The 21,777-nt window shown below is 38.3% G+C and overlaps 1 protein-coding gene across 1 annotated transcript; it reads left to right on the top strand.

Annotated features, from left to right (window-relative positions):
* Positions 1-2,287: 2,287 nt before the first annotated feature.
* On the top strand, positions 2,288-5,492 carry LOC118786475 (alpha-1,6-mannosyl-glycoprotein 2-beta-N-acetylglucosaminyltransferase). The gene is made up of 2 exons (XM_036541534.1): positions 2,288-2,352; positions 2,458-5,492. The coding sequence occupies exon 2, from the start codon at positions 2,761-2,763 to the stop codon at positions 4,036-4,038; it is 1,278 nt and encodes a 425-aa protein (XP_036397427.1). The 5' UTR covers positions 2,288-2,352; positions 2,458-2,760; the 3' UTR covers positions 4,039-5,492.
* Positions 5,493-21,777: the final 16,285 nt, after the last annotated feature.

The following is a 21,777-nucleotide window of genomic DNA, read 5'->3' as shown; positions in this document are numbered from 1 at the left end:
AAGGAGCTAAATAGGCAGGTTACAATATATGTAAATGCTAATTCACTTTGTAAGTAGCAGTTTAATGTTAAGGCTGCTGTTTAGTGTTCAAAGCATCTGGAAATGGAGATTTAAAATTGCATTTATTTGAAAAATCATGTCAGTCTTGTCTCTGGTACAATAAACCCCTTTCACTTTACAAACGCTACGTACACTTTGGAGAAATTATTTAATTTACCTGGAGCATTTGGACTTTTAAATGCAAGGAGACACCATAAAAGAAGCTACACAAAAGGGGTTGGGAAATCATTTGCAAGGCAATTTTTGCAGGTGATCCAGTGGTTGATAGAGAATATGTTAAATACTTATTACTTACTCGTATCAGCAACTTGGTGGTTTTGTTCACTGAAAGTGTATTTTTACCTACATTTCAGATACAATAGATCGTGGGTACAAGTAGCCTGGTTCGTCACTAGATAACTATACTAGTCTACGGAAGCTCCACCCCATTTCTGGCTGATTCATCCAATGAATGGTGAGAGTGTGTTGTTACGGGTTACCACCGTACTCTTTCTACAACCGTGTAAATTTAACACCATGGACGATCTGGTACACGATCAGGACTGGACATTAAGCTACTTAATATGTTAAGACTAGCGTCAATAACATGATAGTCAGCGGTTATGCCAAAAACATCGGTAAATCAATGAAAATTCCTTGTGTGTGGCGCAATGTACTGTCATTTTTCCCCTAGTGCCAGACAATTTGCCATATGGGAAATACTTCATTAAATTTATGATTTCATTAATTTGTTTATGTGGTGATATTGCGTTTAATGATGATGGTGATGATGCTTAAAACTGGAATATAATAGAAATTCAATATTGACCGATGTCCAGGAGTTTCAAACCAGATACTAGCAATATTCAAAAATTATTTGCAAAAACTTTAACAAACAAACACTTTTCTAATGTTCTAACCTCACGTTAACCATATTTCCCCATATATTTCCTCAGCATTTGTTGCAACACTGCGCGCACTCTTGAATTTTATTGTGGTTCTTGCCAGCATCAACATGCAATGTGGAAAGTTGCTCTGGATAATCGCGTCTGCTAAATTGAAAGTGTCAATTACAAGCCTGTACTCACGTCTGACAATTTATTTAAAAACTTCGCAAGAACACAAATACCCCAAAGTAAATTTACAAACTCGAAAATAGTGGTGCTCAAAAATGTAACCCTGGGAAGAACTTGTGAAGAATACATGTGAAGAACTCTGATTCTCAGCTCTTAAAAGGGACTCTAAACTAATTATAACTTCGCTATACTAACATTGGATGGATACATTGCTGTTCTCTTGTGCTGAACGTCGCACTGGAGAACGTCTGCTAAATGAATGGAATGTAATTACGGATACGCTAAGAGGCAACCTATATATATATATATATATATATATATATATATATATATATATATATATATATATATATATATATATATAACATATATTATATATTTACATATATTTATATACATTTTAATGGTAGCATTTAACAGATATGGAAGCTAGAATGTATAGAATGTATTGTAAAACATTTTAATATACAAAAATGCAGTTTGCTGTTTTACTATTAGCGGTATCTAGCTATAGTGTGTAATGTTAGCTAACGTATCTACGGTATTTACCTGTCACCTGAGGTAAAACAATAAAACTGCTCATCTCTCGCTTCATTTTTTTTTTTAATTAAAAAAAAAACCATTACATCAATGTTCATCATAAGCTCATGTTCTGAGGAGTAAATGCTTAATGTTTCATCCATTGCCCTGTCAGCACTGCACTAACACAGTAAATGAGTTAGAAAGTCTCGCTGTCTGTACGAGTCTGTCTAGTAAGGTCATCTGTTAATGACCGGTAGTGTACCGGGATAGAATGTAACAACTTGTCAAGTACCAAGGAACCGACATGAAACAAAACGCGGAAATATACAAACTGACAGTAGTAAATCTACCATCAGATGGCACATGTATACTGAGTAAAACACTCATAACACTCAAAAAAAATGCGACGTTAACCAGCAGCTCCACTCGCGAAACGCTCATTTACTCTACTGCTCAAACGCACTCTCCCTCTCTTTTGTTCTGGTTGCATGCTTCTGCCCGCCTCTCGGGCCTGTGTCACATTGCGCTTGCTGGGCTACGCCGCTGATTGGTGCTCTTGTGTTCCGCAAACTCCTGTTGGCTAAAGAGTCCACGTCAGCAGTCGGTGAAGTCCTGAAGTACCCCCCCTCCCTCCGCCTCTCAGCGTAGGAGCCAGCAACTTTTATCCGCCCCCTCGACAGTCAGGAAGTTGAGTGACACACGACACTTATGTCAGGTAAGACAATTTACATTGTTGTTTCTAGTTAAAAAATAAAATGATAAAACACGCGCCCAGACCACTTGGTCATAAACATTAAAACTAAACTCCTTTTTTCTACAGGTGGCTTTGACGTGAACGTGTGATTGAGCTGAAATCTAACGTTAGCTACAACAACCAGATCTACTTCCTGAGTTGGACGTTCTCGTGTTGGAAAATGAAAAGCGATTACTGGAGTTATTAAATTGTTCGCAAACTTAAATACGGAAACGCCGGGACTATATTTGGGTTGCTGACGGTCACATTAAAAGACAAAACTTTTACAGACTAATTACAGAGCAGATGTTGAACTCGGCTGAAATTGTTATTGATCTTAATGAATCGATGTGCTGATAACTTAGCAAGAGTAAAGTCCTATTGGGGAAAATGAGATTTAAAATACACAAGAGAAATGCTTTCGTTGTGTCACTGACCGCATTCCTGACACTCAGTCTAGTTTACATAATGCGTAAGAATGATTCGTCCAATGTAAACAGAGGTAACTTGAATAAAGACTCAGGTAGAGATAGTGGCCCTCTACCGTATGTAAGCACGCGGATGTCACCCATGAATACGTTTCAGTTTGACACCGTGCCCAATATGAAAAAGTCGGTTTACGAAAGTAATTTCAAACAGTTCATTCAGAATGCTGACCAGTTCCCTGCGGATTTCCAGCTTGTTTTAGTGGTGCAGGTTCATAACAGACCCGCCTACCTCAAAATGTTGGTGGATTCGCTGAGCAAAGTTTCAGACGTCCACGATCTCCTTGTAATTTTCAGTCACGATTATTTTTCAGAGGAAATACACAGTATAATACAAGGGATACGATTCTGCAAGGTTTTGCAAATCTATTTCCCCTTCAGCACTCAGCTCTATCCAAACCAGTTTCCAGGACAGGACCCGCAGGATTGCCCAAGAGATATTTCCAAGGAGGAGGCTTTGAGAAAAGGCTGTCTCAATGCTGAGTGTCCAGATTCATATGGCCATTACAGAGAGGCTTCCTTCACACAGACCAAGCACCATTGGTGGTGGAAGCTGCACTTTGTTTGGGAGCGGGTGCGAGTTTTGCAGGGATACAGTGGCTATATCGTTTTCATGGAAGAGGACAACTACCTTTTACCGGATTTTTACCACTGCCTGAAAGGAATGGCAGAGCTGAAGAAGCAGGACTGTCCTGACTGTGACATCCTGGTTTTGGGGAGCCATGATGCTCCAGGGCAGTTTGAGGAGCACAGCAACAAGATGGAGACAACAGGGTGGCTGTCCACCAGGCATAACATTGGGATGGCCTTCACCAAGGAGACTTACTACAAACTGATGGGCTGTAACACGGAGTTCTGCTCCTACGATGATTACAACTGGGACTGGACCATCCAACACCTGTCGGGCACTTGCATCTCCAAACCGCTGAAGGTGCTCGCGGTGCAGGCAGCCAGGGTCTTGCACACGGGGAATTGCGGGCTGCATCAGAAGGAGGCGTGCCAGCCCGACGTGGCTCTGCAGAGAGTGGAGGATGTGCTGCGGTCCGCCAGACAGTCCCTCTTTCCCCAAAAGCTCGTCCTCAGTCGGCAGGAAGCGGCAGAGCACAAGGCGCACGTGAAAAATGGAGGCTGGGGGGACATCCGTGACCACGCGCTGTGCAAAAACTACGGCAAAATCCTGTGAATTCCTCCTTCAGTGGAAAAGGGCCATTACTGTATCAGGGTTTAAGATGTTGATCTTGGGTCTGGTTGCAGCCAAAGGTTTCTCACATTCCTAGATTGACTAGAACAGAGTATCAGGTAACTGGTTTACCTCAAGACCCAGCCTTGAAACTGGTACCTCAGGACAGACCAGCTGACTGTACCCAGCAATGACCTTTGACTTTCATAGCTTTTTGAAAATGAACAAAAGAGCAAAAATGTGAATCTGTTTTAGCAACAGATTCTGCTATGAGGTTGTCTGCAATGAGGGATCTGCAATGTTGGCACATTTAATACAATCATTTTATGATTTAAACATTATAAAACCCAATATTGTGCAACTTATCACCAAAGAAGCGTCTCTATTTGTCATTGACAGATATCTGACTTTGCAGAATTGTTGTTTTGTAGGCATTGTGTATTTTTGTGAATCAAGCAGTGATACTTTTGATTGTAACTTTTGCAACAGCTGCTGGTTAGCCTACAGAGGTTGCAAATGTCCTCTGAGCATCAAAAACTAACTTTAAATGCATAACCAGACTGTAGCCTAATGATCTGATGAAGACAAATCATGACAAGCTTTTGACTTACTTACTGGATCTGAATGAAAGACTGTTCTGTCACATGCTGGTGTATCACAGTATTACTGGCCTGTGATGTGTACTTTCATTGTAATTGCCAGAGCAAGGCCTCATCAATAATCATATCTGTCACTGTTCTTCTAACAGAACAGTTGTAAAAGATTGTCAATCAATGCATCCTGTGTGAAATAATTTACGCAGGATCAGGATTCAAGCTTCATGTATACAGTAATTCTGACTCCTCACACTTGAAGACAATCTTCCTCCATATGGACAACATGGGCTTGTATAGTAAGTAGTTACAAATGGATAAATGCAGCATTAGAAAAGAGTAGTTTTTGATAAGGCAATACTGAGTGAAATTTTAATGTGAATGCATGTGTGTGTATTCTTGCTGAAAAAATCTTGTTTTGCCTAGTCAAAGTTATGCATATGTATCCACAAACCATGATGATTTTTTTTAAAGGAATTGTAATACATAGACTTTGATTCACCTGGAAAAGTCATGAATGAATTCACATGGTCTATATTACAATGAAGTACAAGGAAAAAGTAGCACTTACGCAAAGTTTATCTGCTACCAAAGGCTCTGCGTTCTTGTGTGGTCTGAACCGACTCCTGGTTCTCCACCCTTTTTATTGCAATATTCTCTTGGATAGATGTGAACATTTTCATGTCTTCAACGTTGACTTGTGAGTTGAGAGGAAAAGCCAAAGAATAGCCAGCATATGTGCTTCTTTCTCAACTGTGCCAAAGTCTTTCAGTTTTTTTATTTCTTCTCTGATCTCTTGAAGCCTTAAAGTTTGGAGAGGTTTCTCCTAAAGCTTAATGCTCTTACATTTCAAGTTTTGAGCAGTGAGATTTACTTCAATCAAAGATGCCTTTTTAATGTGTGCAGGGCCAATGGCAGTCTCTGGGCTACATTATTTTACTGGACTGTAAGCAGGGACATCTGTGTTTGATATCAGATCACAATCATGTAATATGCAACTCTTCAAAAACCAGGGCATGGAAGCCCTCCAGACTGAAGAAAATTTGTCTTGGTCTTTAATATAGATTGTTTTTTTTTTACATTATGGCAATCAGTTAGGTAACTGAAATCTGTTCTACATAAGAACTTTTGGTCCATGTAATGTTTTTTACATTTTGATTTTTAAACAGAGACGGTTGTTATAGCAATGAAGACACTCACTGAGTAAAAGACTCTGGATGTGCAAATGAAAGTATTTGATGAAACACCTCTTGCTCACAACTTCTGTGAACTAAAAAAGGCCATTAAAATGACTGTATGATCTTGGTGATGTCTACAATCTCTAATGACTGTGACCTAGGGGTCAGTTCACATTCTAATGCATTGAGGAAATGATCGGTCTACTGTACCTTATGTTCTCTGCATGCTCAAACATGCAAATTAAAAGTTTCAAGTACAGAAGCCTAAGAAATCCTGGATGTAAGTCTTTGGAACAATGAATAAAAACTGAATTGAATGAATTAATATTATGACATGAAAAGGGCTTTGGAACTAATAAAAATAAGACATTAATGCAGTTATGTCAGAATATTTATTTTGCAATAAATCATCATCTGCCAAGTATTACATTGTCAGATTTTGCATTTTGTCATTTAGCAGTCACTTACCTGGAGTGACTTACAAAAAGTGCATTTTGATAAACTGCTTTCAAAAACAGTTCATACAGGACACAGCTGATCAATTCACACAGTTGTTATCTGTCTTCAGTCAGAACAACAACCTCATTACAGTGGAAATATGTTTGTTTTACATCAGCATAAATGTTTTATTTAGGAAGGTACTCTTTTGAGGTAGTGTTTTCTTGAGTATACAATAGCCTAATAATAATTATCATTATTAATATTTCATTAAATAGGTAATCATATGACCTATGGCTGCTTATTTGGGAGAGTTACAAATGTACAAGAGTTTTAATAATGTAATAAAAACATCAGTACAGTTTATTGTTGATTATTGCAGGAATTTGAGGATATACCCTTTTATCATTATTATTTTTTTGGAGTATGTCTTAAAAAACATGATACACATGTTTCCCACATGCTTTTTCTAGCTTAGTTGATGGCTTGTGTAAATTTTGTTTCTTTTAAAGTCATATTAATGAGAAGTGAACTGAGATGCTGTCAGATTGGTAGCGGGGAAATAGGCTACATGCACATGCATTTAGGATGCATATTATATATGCAGGTTCTGTCAAATACCCACTGATGATAAATGTCTATGGTATCTAATTCAAGAAATGGCCCATGTGATTCGGAGGAAACTAGGCCTACAGTATGCTAACTTTAGGTGGGGTGGACCATTCATTGTGAAATGTAAAATTCTGGTGAAGACAACATAAATGCTGGAAGAAAGTGTAATATGGGGTGCACCAAGCAAAAGGAAGACAGCAGAAGTTGTTCTCATTATACAGAGACAGAAGTGCATTCATTTCTGCAGTGGAATGGCAATTAACCACCATTCATAAATATTACAAAAAAAAAAAAAAAACAAAACAAAACTTGTGGACAGAGAGAGAGAGAGGGCCTTTAAACAAAACAAATAGTAATTATATGAATGAACTGTATCACATTTTTATTTGCCAGTGTGGTTAGTTGTTTGCTGTTGTTTATTTTGCTTTCTATGTCTGTCATCATGTTCTTTGCAATTTATAGGCAAACTATAAATTAACTCAGAAGAACACACCTTTCACACTGTATGAATATGACAACATCATGAGAAAATGGTGCTTGCAACATAAGGTGCACCTGGTCACCTAAAATGGCTTAGTATTCCTTGGCCATAATTCTACCAGAGTAGTAATCAATCCCAATGATACCTACAAGATGGCTGGCCATCCCATAACAGACCCTTCACCATGTTTAACAGTTGAGACCAGGCAGTTTGCCCCAGTTTTTATGTTCATTGAACCAGGTTATGCTTTGTTGAACATTGGCATTAGTTACAAGCGATTTCCAAATGGCAGGCCTAACAGAAATATTAGCTTTGTGAAGCTCACGATGTACAGTGTTTGTTGAAACTGGGTCACAGATGTGTACGGTCAGTTCTGTGGTAGGCCAAGGCCTTTGCGTTTGCTTTGGTTTTTAGCAACTATCCTGTTAAGTGTCCCTCTGTCCCCCTGTCTGTGAGCATCGAGTTGTGACAGCTGTTCCTCTTTCTTGATGCAGTTTTTCCTTGTTTGGCGTATGCTGTCATGATTTTCAACACCGTCCCCCGTGGCGCATCAAATAATTTTGCCGTTTCTGTGACTGACGCACCCACCATTCCGGCAGCAACTATTTGACCCTTTTCAAAATCTGTTAGATCTCTCATATTGCTTTAGATGCTCACATATTCAAGTGCTGATTACGTAATTTAAAATGTATTTTATAGCAGAAACACATTGGAAATTAATATTGACATTAATATGAAACAACAGTGTAGAGCCCTTAATTGCAATTTAATTGCTTCAAAATACAATGTAGTTTTTTCTACCCCCAGAAATCATGACTGATTAATTTGGTGGTATGTATTCAGAACTAGACCTGCCTTAGCCACAGTCTGCACAGTTGGATTTATCTTGCAAAAAACATCTGACATTTTCTCTGTAGATGGTTTCTGCTTTGAAACCCTTAAACTGAAGTTGATGGTTATCAACACATCATACTGAGGTGTGCTGTTGGCATCAGGTTGAACTATGTAAGATTCTGCTGCACAGAAAGTTTATTTTAGTGATGGAGTGTGTGGGGTCTCTGCCACAGACAACAAACTCAGTCTGAGCACTGAGAGATTCATTATCTGCATTTCCCAGAATGCAGCAAATTTGATTGAAAAGGTGGCCCCCTGCTTTGTTACATATTAAAATGTATGCATTGTATTAACAGGGCAGTGTTCTCTGAACTCTGCAAACATTTGTAATTTTATCCCTTATTCACTTGCTTTGGTGTGAACTCCACAGTAAGACAGCTATACAAGCGATCTGATCTGCAGATGTAGGTTAATGTACACTGTAATGTGAGATCACAGCAAAGGCCGCTTAGAAAGTGCAGTTCCACAGAAATGTTGCTGTTTTGTGCCCCCTGTAACACAATAAGTTTCTTTGTTGCTCTGATAGTCTTAAACCACTGATTACTGAACGGAATGCTTTTACACAGATGTGTTGGCTCCTAACCCCACATAAATTTATTGTGGTAAATGTCATATTGTAGCTGTAGCCAAAACACCAGTCTCAACAAATGCAACAATATACATGATTTAATATGTTATAAAAATTAAGACTTGAATGTGGAATGTATAGCCATACGAAGAGTTGCTGTATGTATTGCAGAAAATTGTGACATCTGAGGGCTGTAACTAGCACTTCAAATAATCAATTTTCTTCTGGATTGTGAAAATACAGCAATAAGAAATACAAAAACAACACATGGATTCACAGCTCTGCCTTGGTGGACAGTGTTGCCTCTTCTTTGGCTATTTAGCTAGGTAGTGGTCTAGTTTAAAATATATGTTATTAGAATATTTGCTTGCTGGTACCAACAACTCAAAACAAGTTTAAAACATAGTGGCAACTTTTTCTTGAAATATTTTTGTGCTAATTATTTTGGTAATTAGCACCAGTGCACTATATTTAGTGGGTACCATACTGCATATTGTAAGCGGCTCCAAATTGATCCTTATAAGCAGAGTGTTTAAACAGCATGTGTACAGGAAGGAATCCTGGTGTTTTTGATCACTACAGTATATGATGTATCGTACACACGTTTCTTATAAGTGGAATGCACTTTATCTCCAAATTATTTTGATCACTACATCACACATATACACTTACAATCGCTTCAGTCCCACAACAGACCTCAGATGTTTAACTCAACAAAATACACCCTAATTGCATTCATTTGAGTTCTGAGTTCCACTGAGTATACCATGTGAGTCAGCTTGGAAGAGTCTTCATCGGCAGAGTATTTAAGCAGCATTAGTCAAGGAATTATTCTGTCCCGGAGTTTTTAATCACTATTTGTGGTGATTCTTATATCAGTATTTCAGGGACTGCATTGTTCCAGAAAATGCATTCGGGCAAAGGCTGTTTATTTTTCTCCCACTCTGGGAGTGATAGAAAGAGGCAATAAACAAATTAACAGGCAGAGAAATAAAGTGAGAAGGAAGCAAAAATCAAGACACACCTGCAGCAACCAGGGCTTTCCAAACACCACTGGCTCCAACTCCTTGGTTCACTCCATGGCTCTCTGATTCATGATGCACACAGAGTATAAAAGGGTAACAGAGATGGAAGGAAAAAGAGTTGGAGCAGAAAGAGTAAAGGGGATGGAGCAGCTTTATCATTATGACCAGCAATACTCTTTTTTTTTTTTGCTTGTTTCCTGTTTAAGCTACTGGTTCAGCAGTTCGATTTTTCTCCACCCTTAATGCAAATAATTATGGGTTATCAACTTGTTCCCCTTTTTAGTGAAGCTGGCACTTTCCCAGACTTGCTCAGAGGGGAGCAGGAGCAAGAGTTGAGGGCTTAGCAAATCCCCTCCCATTGCCTCCTAAGGATCTCAGACTAATTCAATGCTCCCGAGTCAGTACACATGGGTACAGAGGCGCGGTTTGGGAAGCAGCTGGGTTTTTTAGTGCCTGTGGATGCACCTGCACAGATTCACTAAAACCTCTTCCTGTGCCACAAATAACTCAGCAGTGCCTCAAATGCAAAAGTGAGTAAATAACAACAGATGGAGTATATCAATGTGTTTTGCCCTTAATTAGCTTTAATAGCACTATAAATTGAACTGATCGGCTATAAGGCACTTTGTCTTATGCTGAAGTTGCCTGTTGATACACGCTGCCACAGAGAAAAGGTAAGTGTGTTTTCCCAAGCTATGTTACATGGTTTATGTCTGGTGCAGTACTATGTTAAATAATATCTTGATTTATATAGAACCTTTCATATATTTGCAGCTTAAAATGCTTCACATAAAATTAAATATGAACAGAAGAGTAAAATGAATGTTAAATCAAAGATAATGTACCATATAATAAAGAAATTAAAGGTGCCCAAAGCATGATGAGATTTGAAAACACTAATGAATGAAATGTATTGGATCAATTAAATTGAATAAAGTACAACAAAGAGTGTAATACTACATAAATTCTTACTTATGACATCCATTCATTGTGTACAACTGTATTCACAAACTGCAGCATGTTAGTTGTCCATATTCAATGAATATTTGACTTACTGCCTTATCTATTTATTATTTGTTGAGGCACATGTCTGATTAACACTTCGAAATGCTTTAGAGCGTAACTTATCAATTTAGCTAAATTCTGGTTTTTCTAAATGGCCTGGCAATGCTTCTTACCTAAAAAAAACAAGGAATAAAATCTTACCAAAAAAAAAAAAAATCAAATCAATAATTTTAAAAGTAAAAGCACAATACAAGGAAAACAGTCAAAGCGCAGCCACAGTAGACAAAATACCAACAAAGGTGAATCGACCCCAGTCACACACCTATATATGATTGGTCATCAATTAGGCAAGTAGAGCTCATTAGTCACAATGAAACAATTAACTCACCTTAGTTTTTATATACCCTGCTTATCTCTGTCTCATTGCCAGTTTGTCTCAGTTTTTCTCTGTTGCGCACTGGCCTGATTACTTGTGTTGTTGATCCTGTGCTGACTTCTGCCAGACTTCCAACTTTGTCCCTGCCCGCTGCCTTACCATGGTTGCCTGTTCTGCCTGACTGCCCAGTTTGACCCAGCCTGCCCCTGTTTTTGATCCCTGCTCCTCGTTAATTCTGCCTCAGACTGCCTTTCTGGTTTTTGGCCCTGCCTGTTCTGCCACTACAAACCTGCCCTGCGATTTCCCATTCAATAAAACCTCTTGGAACATGAGTACACGTGGTCTGCGGTTGAGTCTGTGCCTGTGCCATGACAATAACATCTAGTTGCTTACCAGATGTTCTTATCTGGAGCAACTTACACAGGTTACAGTTATGGCAAATTAGTGGATTATTGGTCATTACAAGAGGTTGGAAATCCTGATACATGTCAATTACAAGCCAACTTCCTTTCCAAATAGCACAGATCTGTAAGAGGATGACAGATCATTTTTCAAATATTTTGACATGATCAGTGCAGTAAAAGAAAATATTTATTCTAGAATGCAGCTGAAAAGGTCTGCCCTTCGTTCTCTTCCAAACAAGAATGATGGTAAAGGGATTGAATCCATTGCCCACCTATTCAGCAGAATATTTCCATCACATCAACTTTTGCAACATGTCAAGCTGTAGCCTACTAAGAGACTAGACCGTAGGGGGTTGCTGTGATACGGCTAATTTTCACTGAGCTCAGAAACAGAGGTGGTCTTATATTAGCGCTTTCCATCACCTCTAGTTAATTTCCCTGCTCAGAGACCTGTCAGACAGATCCCATAATCACTTTGTAAATGGAAATCCAGACATCTTCACTTGCAGGCTTTAAGCAGTGCTTGTGGCCTATGGCACACACACTCTCACTGGATGTGGCAATTCTGACAATGCTTTGATGTCTTATTTATCAGGGCAGAGGAGATTTTCTATTCAGTCTAATAATAACTGCTCATTTCATTAGGGTAAGGGGGAAATCACAAAGCCAGTGAATTCCAGCCCTCTGAATCTAGGACATGATGAAGATCAGAAGTGTGTCTGTTGGGGTGGTTTGCTAGAGATTATTTCCTGTAGTGTGTTTCATTAAATCATTCAGTTTACGGATCATCCACAAAGATCCAAGATGAGGTCCCACACCCTCTCTAATAACACAGATCATTATGACAGCCATGGGTCAGAAGTGCTTTCCAGTATGTCATTGGCCATCTAGCCCATTCCATAGGTCTGGCTGTCAGACAAAACAAACAGCTTGTTCTCATGCATGCTGGGGGGGGGCTGACAAAACCAACTGGACAAGGTCAGATCGCTGTGTGCCATTTAGCACACACACACACAGCCCGTGTTTATTTTTCCCCCATGGGGAAAGTCATGCTGACAGCCCAACATCTTCTCGACGGATCACAAATAAGCTGAGGTCATACTCTAGGACTGTGCAGATACAAGACCACTGTTGGTCTCAGATTGAACATAAAGTTAAAATCCCCCTGTTTTATAGCAAATACCAGCAGCGCTCAGCGCATATACAGTATCATGCCGGAAATAGTATCGTTTTTTTCACCTCTGAAAAAGTGTCATAGGTTCAGATGCCCAGCTGCTTCCTTTGAAGAACATCAACACAATAATAATTGGCCTCACCAGACTCAGGAGTTGGGTAGAACTGGGTAGTGAGAAACACATAATGTTGTTTAATATTGTTGAGAAAGATCCTGCCAGCTGGGGTCACCAAGGCAATGAACTCTGAAAAGAGAATCTGACCAAGAATAACACTGAGCTTCTTTGTGGTCCAAGAGGGAAGTATTGTAGATATATCCAGACATCCTCTGAGATCTTACAGAGGTGAACATTTTGTGCAAAAGGTTGTATTACTCTGAGAATATCTGGTTTAGACTGAATCTGCAATGCTGACTTGACATCAAAGTAAAGATCTCAACTAAGCATGCAGTAATGTACATGGAGAACTTTGTATCAGAGGAAGGAAAGAAACAGTTGGATGTCATCCGTAATAATGAAAACAGTAAACAGAAATAACAAATGATTTAGTATGAAGGAGGAACAGAAGAAAACATAAACTCTGTCATTAGTTACATGTCAGTTTCTTAGTTTGCCACTAGCCAGCTTACATTAGCTAACTACTCCTGAGTTTGTACCATGTTTACTTTCACCCACTGATGTAGTGTAATGTAGGCAGGGTAAGCAGATCAGGCAGTGCAGTAACAACCGTACAGACATTTTTTAAGTAAATGATTCGGTAATGTCAATGATTTTCAGGCGAGTTTTCCAATACTGCGGAATAAGATGATAAGATTTATGAGATATGCCTATTCATATTCAGAGACTTCACGGGGCAGTAGGACTATAAATATGAATGTGTGACATTGACACAATTTCCAAAGTGAGTAATTATAAATTTTAGCTGTCGGTGTAAAATAGCTATGTTTCCCTGGTGAAACTGCCACGCTGATAAAAGCAGCCCCCTGCTGACAGTGCAAATGAGTATTTGGATGCAGGGGTCATGTATTGTATTTACCATCCCCTTGAATCTGCCCAGCTTATGGAATCCTAAATTTGCAAAACAGACTAAAAATAGGAAAGGCACCAAGTGCACAAATATGTCTTGCTCTTAGGAATGAAGAAGGAGAAATACTGCAAGTATCATTGTAATGTAAAAATAAGTCAGTACCCATTTTGCATGCTACACAACACAATGCAGCTCTAATTCTTTTCATTTCTTCATCCACGTACAACCTTTGTATATATTGTACTTAAAGAAGTAGGCTACTGCTTCATTATTTATGCAAATAGAATGGAAGTGGTACAGTTCGCAGCATTACCTGGTAAAATATGTCATGAATTGTGTTCTGATGCAGCTTTGCTGAAAGTATGAAATGCTTTCCCCAAGGTGATGGCGGGATGGGACATGGTAGGAATACTAACAGGACAAATCTGGCTGAAAGTGCACCCACTGGGGTGGCTCCTGATATTTGATGCACCTGAGTGGTCATCGCATGATCTACTGCATCTGGACCCAGGGTGCCACATTTAGCCTGCAGCAGGGCTGGATGTAAATTGCTGTTTATCAGATGGCCAGCTGTGGAACCTTAGAACAGCAGGAAGACAGACTGCGCAGTGCGTTTGCTGCCAAATGAGCAGTGTCAGTCAGGTGTGTGCTGTAGTTATGGTAACCTGGGGTCATGGAAACATTTCTGCAGCAGGGCCAATCCGAGACAGTGTCCAAGTGCTATTAAGTCAATATTAGCGTTTTAACTTTAGTGCGTTTCATTACAGGAACCCCACTTTTACTACACAATGCATTCTTTGAAAATCTATCAGAAGCCATATTTTTGTGCACTGAATCATTGTTGTGATGTTATGAGCAGGGTCTATGTCCCTGGACACAGGGCAGAAATGAAAATTTTCACAAAAGGTTCGATAAATAAGTATGGCATTAAGATGAATATTCATAAAATAGCTATATAACATATTTCAATATGTAAATAAGTATATTTAAATATATGAATATACAACACTTAAATAAAATATAGCATAAATATTCAATATGCGATGCATGCTGCATGGCAGGCACAGAATACAGCACATTAATAACATTTCCTATTTAAGAAAAATAAAAATAAATACCTTAGTTAAGGCTTATGAAATATTTGCTTCATTCAAAATGACAAATTACCAGTTTATATTTTCATAAATGACAAATTAGATTTTTGTAAAATGAAGCCTCCTACTTGCTATTTGTTATTTTGCAGTAACAAGTTTGTTCTGTCACTGTAATTAGCATCCAATGGTCAAACTTTGCTGAATATAGCTAATTGGTTAATACAGAAGTGAAACATATCTCTACAATATAGTTTGTAAATGTCACCCTTTGGTCTAATTAAAGGAACAAACCTGGGAAAGTCGGGGGTTGAGTGTACCAGCAAGAAAGCTGGTGGTTTACCAGTAATAAACACCTGGTTACTGGTATATACCACAAATTCCACCACCTGGTTAAATAATAATAATCCTTACTTGTTTAGTAAACAATATGGCATCAAGTGCTTCACAAAATTAAAAAAAAATATATATATAAAACAAATGAAAAGCAATACCTGAGATGTTAAAGTGAGAGAATTATTGGCACAGATTTTAAAAAAATCAAGATACTAAAATGGACTGAACATAAATGCAAAGAAATAATAAAACCAATTTGAGAAAAAAGATAAAAAGACTCAAGTTCAAACTAAAAAGTAGTCTGAAGCAGATGCTGTAATAACTAGTGGAGTCTGGGTGCTCTGATAAAGAAAATACAATCTCCCTTGGTTTTCAACCTAGACACCAAAGCAGCCAACAATGCCTTATCTAAAGATGTAAGCAGATGATTGGTGTGAATTAGTGGCAAGAGCTCAGTGACATTTTCTAGTGCCAGGCAATTCATTGCTTTGTAGGCAATTAATACAATTTTAAAATCAACTCTGAAGTCAACTGGCAGCCCGTGCAAATAAGCTAAAATTGGGGTAATATGTCTTCTCCTATTTGTCCTGTTAGCAGCCTATCTGCTGATTTTTTTCACTCCTTGGAGCTGGGCCAGAGGTTGACGGCTCAAAGGAATATTTAGGCAATTGCAGTACTCAAACGAGATGGCCTAGAAGCATGAATGATTTTTTCTGAGTCCTTAAACATTTAAATTGACCTGAGTTTAGACGTGTCCCTTAGTTAAATGTTGTAACTAAGACACATGTCTTAGTTACATGTTGATCAGAGTTGAGACTAGGATCAAAAATCACACCATGATTTCTCAAATTAGATTTCCACTTGGGGCAAGAGAGCATAGACTAAACTGGATTTGCTCGGACTTGACTTTAACCAAGATTCAAAAAGTCCATTTTAACACAGTTCATCTGTTAAATAGTCATACAGAACAGCAAACTTTCTTAATTAATTTGGTTTGAATGACAGATACAACTGAGTGTCATCATCATACAAGTGGAAGGAGAATGACAGTAGAGATAGAGAAGGATACAGAACAAAACTGACCATAGAGTAGATCCTTGAGGAAGACCACATGTAAATCATTGCTGATGAGGACACTTGATCACCAATATGTCTAATATGTGGAAAGAGTAGTGTAAAATCCTACTCATGTAGAAATACTCTTTCTTAAGACAACAGTTTTCTTGAATAGGATTAAAAGCATTTGTCCAGGAAATTATTTGAATAAGGGAAAAAATACTTATTAACAATAGTTAGATAATAATAATAGTTATTAAACCATATAATCTTTATTTTAACAGTACTTACATAAAAGTACATGTATTTTCATCTAAAAGTACTCAAAAAGTACACATATCAAAAACAAAAACTACAAAAACAATAAGCAGAAAACTTGTAATACTTTATACCTCTGTGTGAAACACAATCTCCATGAGACCCTCCATTGTAATCGGCTCAAAAGAATTCTGCACATTGATATTCTAGCAAGGCACGTTTATAACATTTACAGGAGACTTTATCTTCATTCTAATGTTTTCAATATTCTTGACGTTTCGCAATGAAGGACTCAGAAACACCATTTGGAGAAGGTTTCACAGTAGGGTCTATGGTGCTAAACAGAAATCTAGAGTCTTCAGAGATCAACTCAGAAAAATATTTCACTCTTGTGTCTTTAACTGATATGTTGCATGTAGTTAATAGGTCATTCATCCTGTGATGGTGTACTTGTAATCTAGAGGCTTTTCATTAGCCCTCTGCTATTCTACAGCCCTTCTTTAAGTTACATATATGGTCACTAAGCCAAAAGGAATTTCTGGCAGTTGACTTTGTCCTAGTTTTAACAGGGACAATGGTATCAGGTGTAGACAGACACAATGTATCAAAGCTGTTTACTAATTTCTTAGTGTGCAAGGTATGAGAGGATATTTTCCTAGATTGGCGCAAGCCAGCACAAAACAGTCAAAACAGGAATCTCACATTTGGTAATTTGACAGTGTTGACATTATGTGTTATCCTGGTGCAAATCTAGCATTACTGAAAGGGATGAATCACATGAAATTATAACCTGTGGGTGTGGCGAGGGCTGGACGGAGTGATGACCAGTTCTAACTGTGATATTTTTCACTTTGCTGTTAGCAGCACGGAGGAGGTGTAATGTGACCACATTCACATACCGGTAGTTAGATTCACAGCAGAGGAAAAGGAGGCGCCCATGAGAGAGGTGCAGGCATAACATGGCCTTTTAACCAATTTACAACCAATTTAACCAATTTAACACTGGTAATCATCGAATATGCCTTGGAGTCTTAACCAAACAGCAATGAAGGAAAAGCTAATAGATAAGACAGTGAGCTTGCAATGGGCATACAAATTAATTGAAAAGGAACCCCCACTATGGTAGTTAGTCATGTTAAAGAAACAATAAATTCTTCAGCTTTTGATTAACTGTAATAAAAATATCCTTATTAGAAGTGTCTTTCCTTATGCAAGGTTAGACATATTCTACTTATCTAAACAAAAACAATAATTCTATGGATACAGATCAAGCAAATGGATACATGGTTAAAAGTCTTGCTGGATGGGTAGAACCACATGCAAGCAGGCAGGGAAAGAGAGAGAGAGAGAGAGAGAGAGAGAGAGAGAGAGAGAGAGAGAGAAAACCAGGAATTACAGGAGTGAATTCCACTGTGACGAGGAGAGAGCAGGGACCTTGCATACCAGCCAGCAAACGTACCATGATCTGACGACAAATGTCAGCCACAACCTGTCAGACCAATTTATGCCAACAAGCCAAAGTAAAGAGGATCTTGGTAAGTACATTTACAGTCACTCGTTTTACCAGTGCGGCACCAAGAAGTATTCCACGTTGCTTCTTATGAAAATGTAGAATGATGGCAGGGTTAACAGAACAAATGATGAATAAAATACAACAAGTACATTTTCTTTCTTCTGCAGAGAATACAACAGTCTAAAGGTCAACAAGAGAGAGTCAGCATTAGGATCAGTTTCCTGACCTATGCTGAATCACACAATCAATGAAAGTTTTTCTAACCCCTTTGCAACTTCGCCCTCAAGATTATTTAATAACCCCAGGAAAATATGTTCAGTGTGCAGAAAAAAACTCTTGACCCAGCAAATAAGTCTAAAGTACAGTGGGCAGAAGCGAATATGGCCAAAAGTTCCTTCCTGGTAGTGGCATAATTTCTCTCTAATTTGGTATGGGTCCTGCTTGCACAGACTGTGGTAGTGGTAGTAGACCTGTTCTCTATTTCTGTACTTATGATAGCACAGCCCTAAAACCTCTGTCACTAGCATCTTTACTACTGTAAACAGATTGATAGGGTCTGAGTACAACAGTACCAGTGCAGTAATCACTGTGTGTTTCAATGCATCAAGTGTAGTTTGGCAATGACAATCCCAATGATAAGCTGTCTTCTTTTCAGTTGACATATGCAACAGCTGTGCTACCCTACCAAATCCTTCTCACAAAACATCTGTAGTGGAATGCTAAACTTCACAAGTCTGTTACAGCCCTTGTAACTGGCCGAGATCACAGCCTCTACCTGTGTGGGGGTCAGTGGCAGCTCCTTCCTTATTTTCTCTCCTAGAAAATAAAATACACTTTTCTGGCTTGATTTTCATTTGTGTCCTCTTTAACCTACCCAATACCTCACCAAGCCACTGTACATGTTCCTCAAAATGTCCTACTGAACATTGCTATATTGTATAGATACACTACTACACACATCACCCACTGAATATTTGCCAGGACAAACAATATAGGTCTTCAGAAGAAAGAACGTTGTTGGAAAAAAAAAAAAAAAAAAGATTTGTTTTTCTGATGGTACATGAAGCAAGCTATCTTAAAGAAAACAAATCAAATTTCAGGGAAAAAAAGAAACAGAAGAGTGTTTTATAAAACGAAATAATATTTAATGAAATACCTAGCATAATAGTGCAGAACCTCAAATGCAAATTCATACATTCCAAAAAAAAAATACATATATATATATTATTAAAAAATATATAAATATATATATACACATAGAAAAGTTAACAATTATTTCATTACTGGCATTCATCAAGACATCAGGTATGTTACCTTCAAGAAATATTGTACAATCAAGAACGATATGGGAGTAAAATGATTTAATCTCTACAACTCTAAAATTCATCACATAGAAGAGGATTCGATGGTACCACTTCTTGGATCTCAGTTTTGTTGGCAAATAACAATTATGAATTGCAGCTTCTGCGTAAGCCCAATACAAATTTATTGTCTGAAAATCCAAAAATATCTATATCTCAAATTTGACGCACAAAACGTTCACTCCAAAACAAACAAACAAACAAACAAAAAACTCCGGACCCCGGAGCAGTCCACTAGCAGCGAAAACGATGGGATCATTATGTTGCCATCAACCAAGATGGCGATATTGGGTTACACCAATGATGAAAAACAGGCAAGGCTTCGCTTTGTGTGTGTGGTCTTAAACCCAGCCGAGATAAGAAAAGACATTTACATTTGCTCCAAGGTAAGCGAAACGTTGTTGTAAATAATACCTTATTTGTCACTGAATTTATCTGCAATCGTGTACACATTGTAACAAGTTGTCGGTTAGTAAGAAGCTGAAAATTCACATTAAGTACGTCGGTAGCTAGGTAGGCCTAGTTACTGAATCGATACCACCATTCAACGACAACTTTACGCTTTATCTTATCATTTGCAAACGTTAACTTCGCTATAAATGTCCAAATATTAACTTTAATTACTGTTAACAGATGTAGCTTGGTAGCTACACAGCATAACAGTCATCTCAATCCCCTTCCCATCTGCGTTAAAATCTTTTGATGATTTCACGTCGTGGATGTAGCCTTCCACAGTAAACTGCATTTTGGCAGTTTGCCTTTTGGCAACGATTAGATTAAATGAAATACCAAAATATATGTAACACGTCCTGACGACGGTCGATCAGTGAAATACATACTGTATATCCTCTATTTTCTCCATGCCTGTGATGAGCTGTGATAGTTGGTCCAATTTAGCAACAGTAACTGAAAGGAGCAGGGTTTAACGAAGAGTCCATTGCTGGCCCATTTGATTGCTCAAGAGTCTCAGTGTTTGCTTGAGAACTTTATGCAATCTTCTAATATAGTCACACTCTGCATTGAACTTCCACTCTGATACATTGTTGCTTTGAGCAAACACATATTAGAGAAAATTCGCACTGTATACATACATTTAAATAAGATGCAAAAAAATAAAAAATACATCTTTACCCACCTGCAATTGTGAATCAGTCTTTACTGTATGGGAAATACCTGAGAAGTGCTTCTTTGCAATTTTCAAATACATGAAAGGACCGCCATACACGTGCTGCATGTTGACCAAAAGTGATTTCAAAAGGTGTTGTTGGTGGTCATATAACTAACTGTAAATTTCTTTTTTGTTTTACCTTCACCATGAAGCATCACATTATGGTACAGTATGTTTGTTGTTGTGTGTGTGGAAGGGCAAACGTACGTGTGTTACCTACAGGCAACATTGTGCAGTTGTCCGTATATGTCATGTTTAGTTGTGAAGGCAGTCTTTCTTCTATGACAAGCATCAATCTCAATCTGCCACTACCTGCTGGCAAGGTTTATACAGGACAACCACTCAGAAGCTCCTAGTGCATCGAGAGTGTCAACCGTTGAAGGCAGCGGGTAGGTGTCTTTTATAATATCATTATAATGTCATCAAGATCATTACGTCACTGACAGTCAACTCAAAATAAAATATCACTGTCCCTTTTTTGGACCCTGACTATTTGCGCAGCGCAGGAGCTTGCACCGTTGGCTTGCATTTACTCTGTCTGCTACTCCATCTTTGTTTGAAAATTAACAGGGGCATTTCTGGGGTCATTATAAACTGGATGGCTTCCCCCACTTTCAGTTAAGATTGATATCACCCATTCTAAAAACAGATGGGCAGCAAGCAGGTCTCCAAAATCCAAAACCTCTTGCAGTCTCCCTGGCTTTGTATTCCCCACTCTGCAGTTGTGCATAGCTCCAGTCAACTTGGCCAGAGGTTTTAAATGTACTACAGGCCTCAGATGCTAAACTCTACTATGCCCCCTAGCTGTACCAACTGGGAGTGACACCATCAATAGAAGTGTATTGAAATCATCCCAACTGTTAGCATCGCATTTTAAATTGCCTAGTTCTGGAATTATCCCCCGTCTTGTATCCTAGATCTGGCCTGAAGTGATTGCAGATCAGATTTATGAGGGGCTATAGCTGCGTAGCAGAGGGGATAGGTAAAATCTTTTCACTACAGTTTATGAAGTTACTGATTTTTCAATGGTGGCTAGCAGTATTACCATGGATGATAAAGTTGTAGTCATTTACAAAATTGATTCAGATTGATTACTAATATGTGCATTTACTTGGATTTCACTTTGATATATGTTCTCTAAAACTGCAGAAAAGCCTGCCTTTATATTTATCTGTTTATGGTTAGC

This window comes from Megalops cyprinoides, chromosome 12 (assembly GCF_013368585.1).
Source record: "Megalops cyprinoides isolate fMegCyp1 chromosome 12, fMegCyp1.pri, whole genome shotgun sequence".
Taxonomy (NCBI): domain Eukaryota; kingdom Metazoa; phylum Chordata; class Actinopteri; order Elopiformes; family Megalopidae; genus Megalops; species Megalops cyprinoides.
The sequence above is the reverse complement of the archived record's forward strand: the minus strand, read 5'-3'. Positions and strand labels throughout refer to the sequence as shown.

Bases quoted from the DNA above. Each gene is read 5' to 3' on its own strand.
- LOC118786475 (XM_036541534.1), top strand. From the start codon at position 2,761: ATGAGATTTAAAATACACAAGAGAAATGCTTTCGTTGTGTCACTGACC.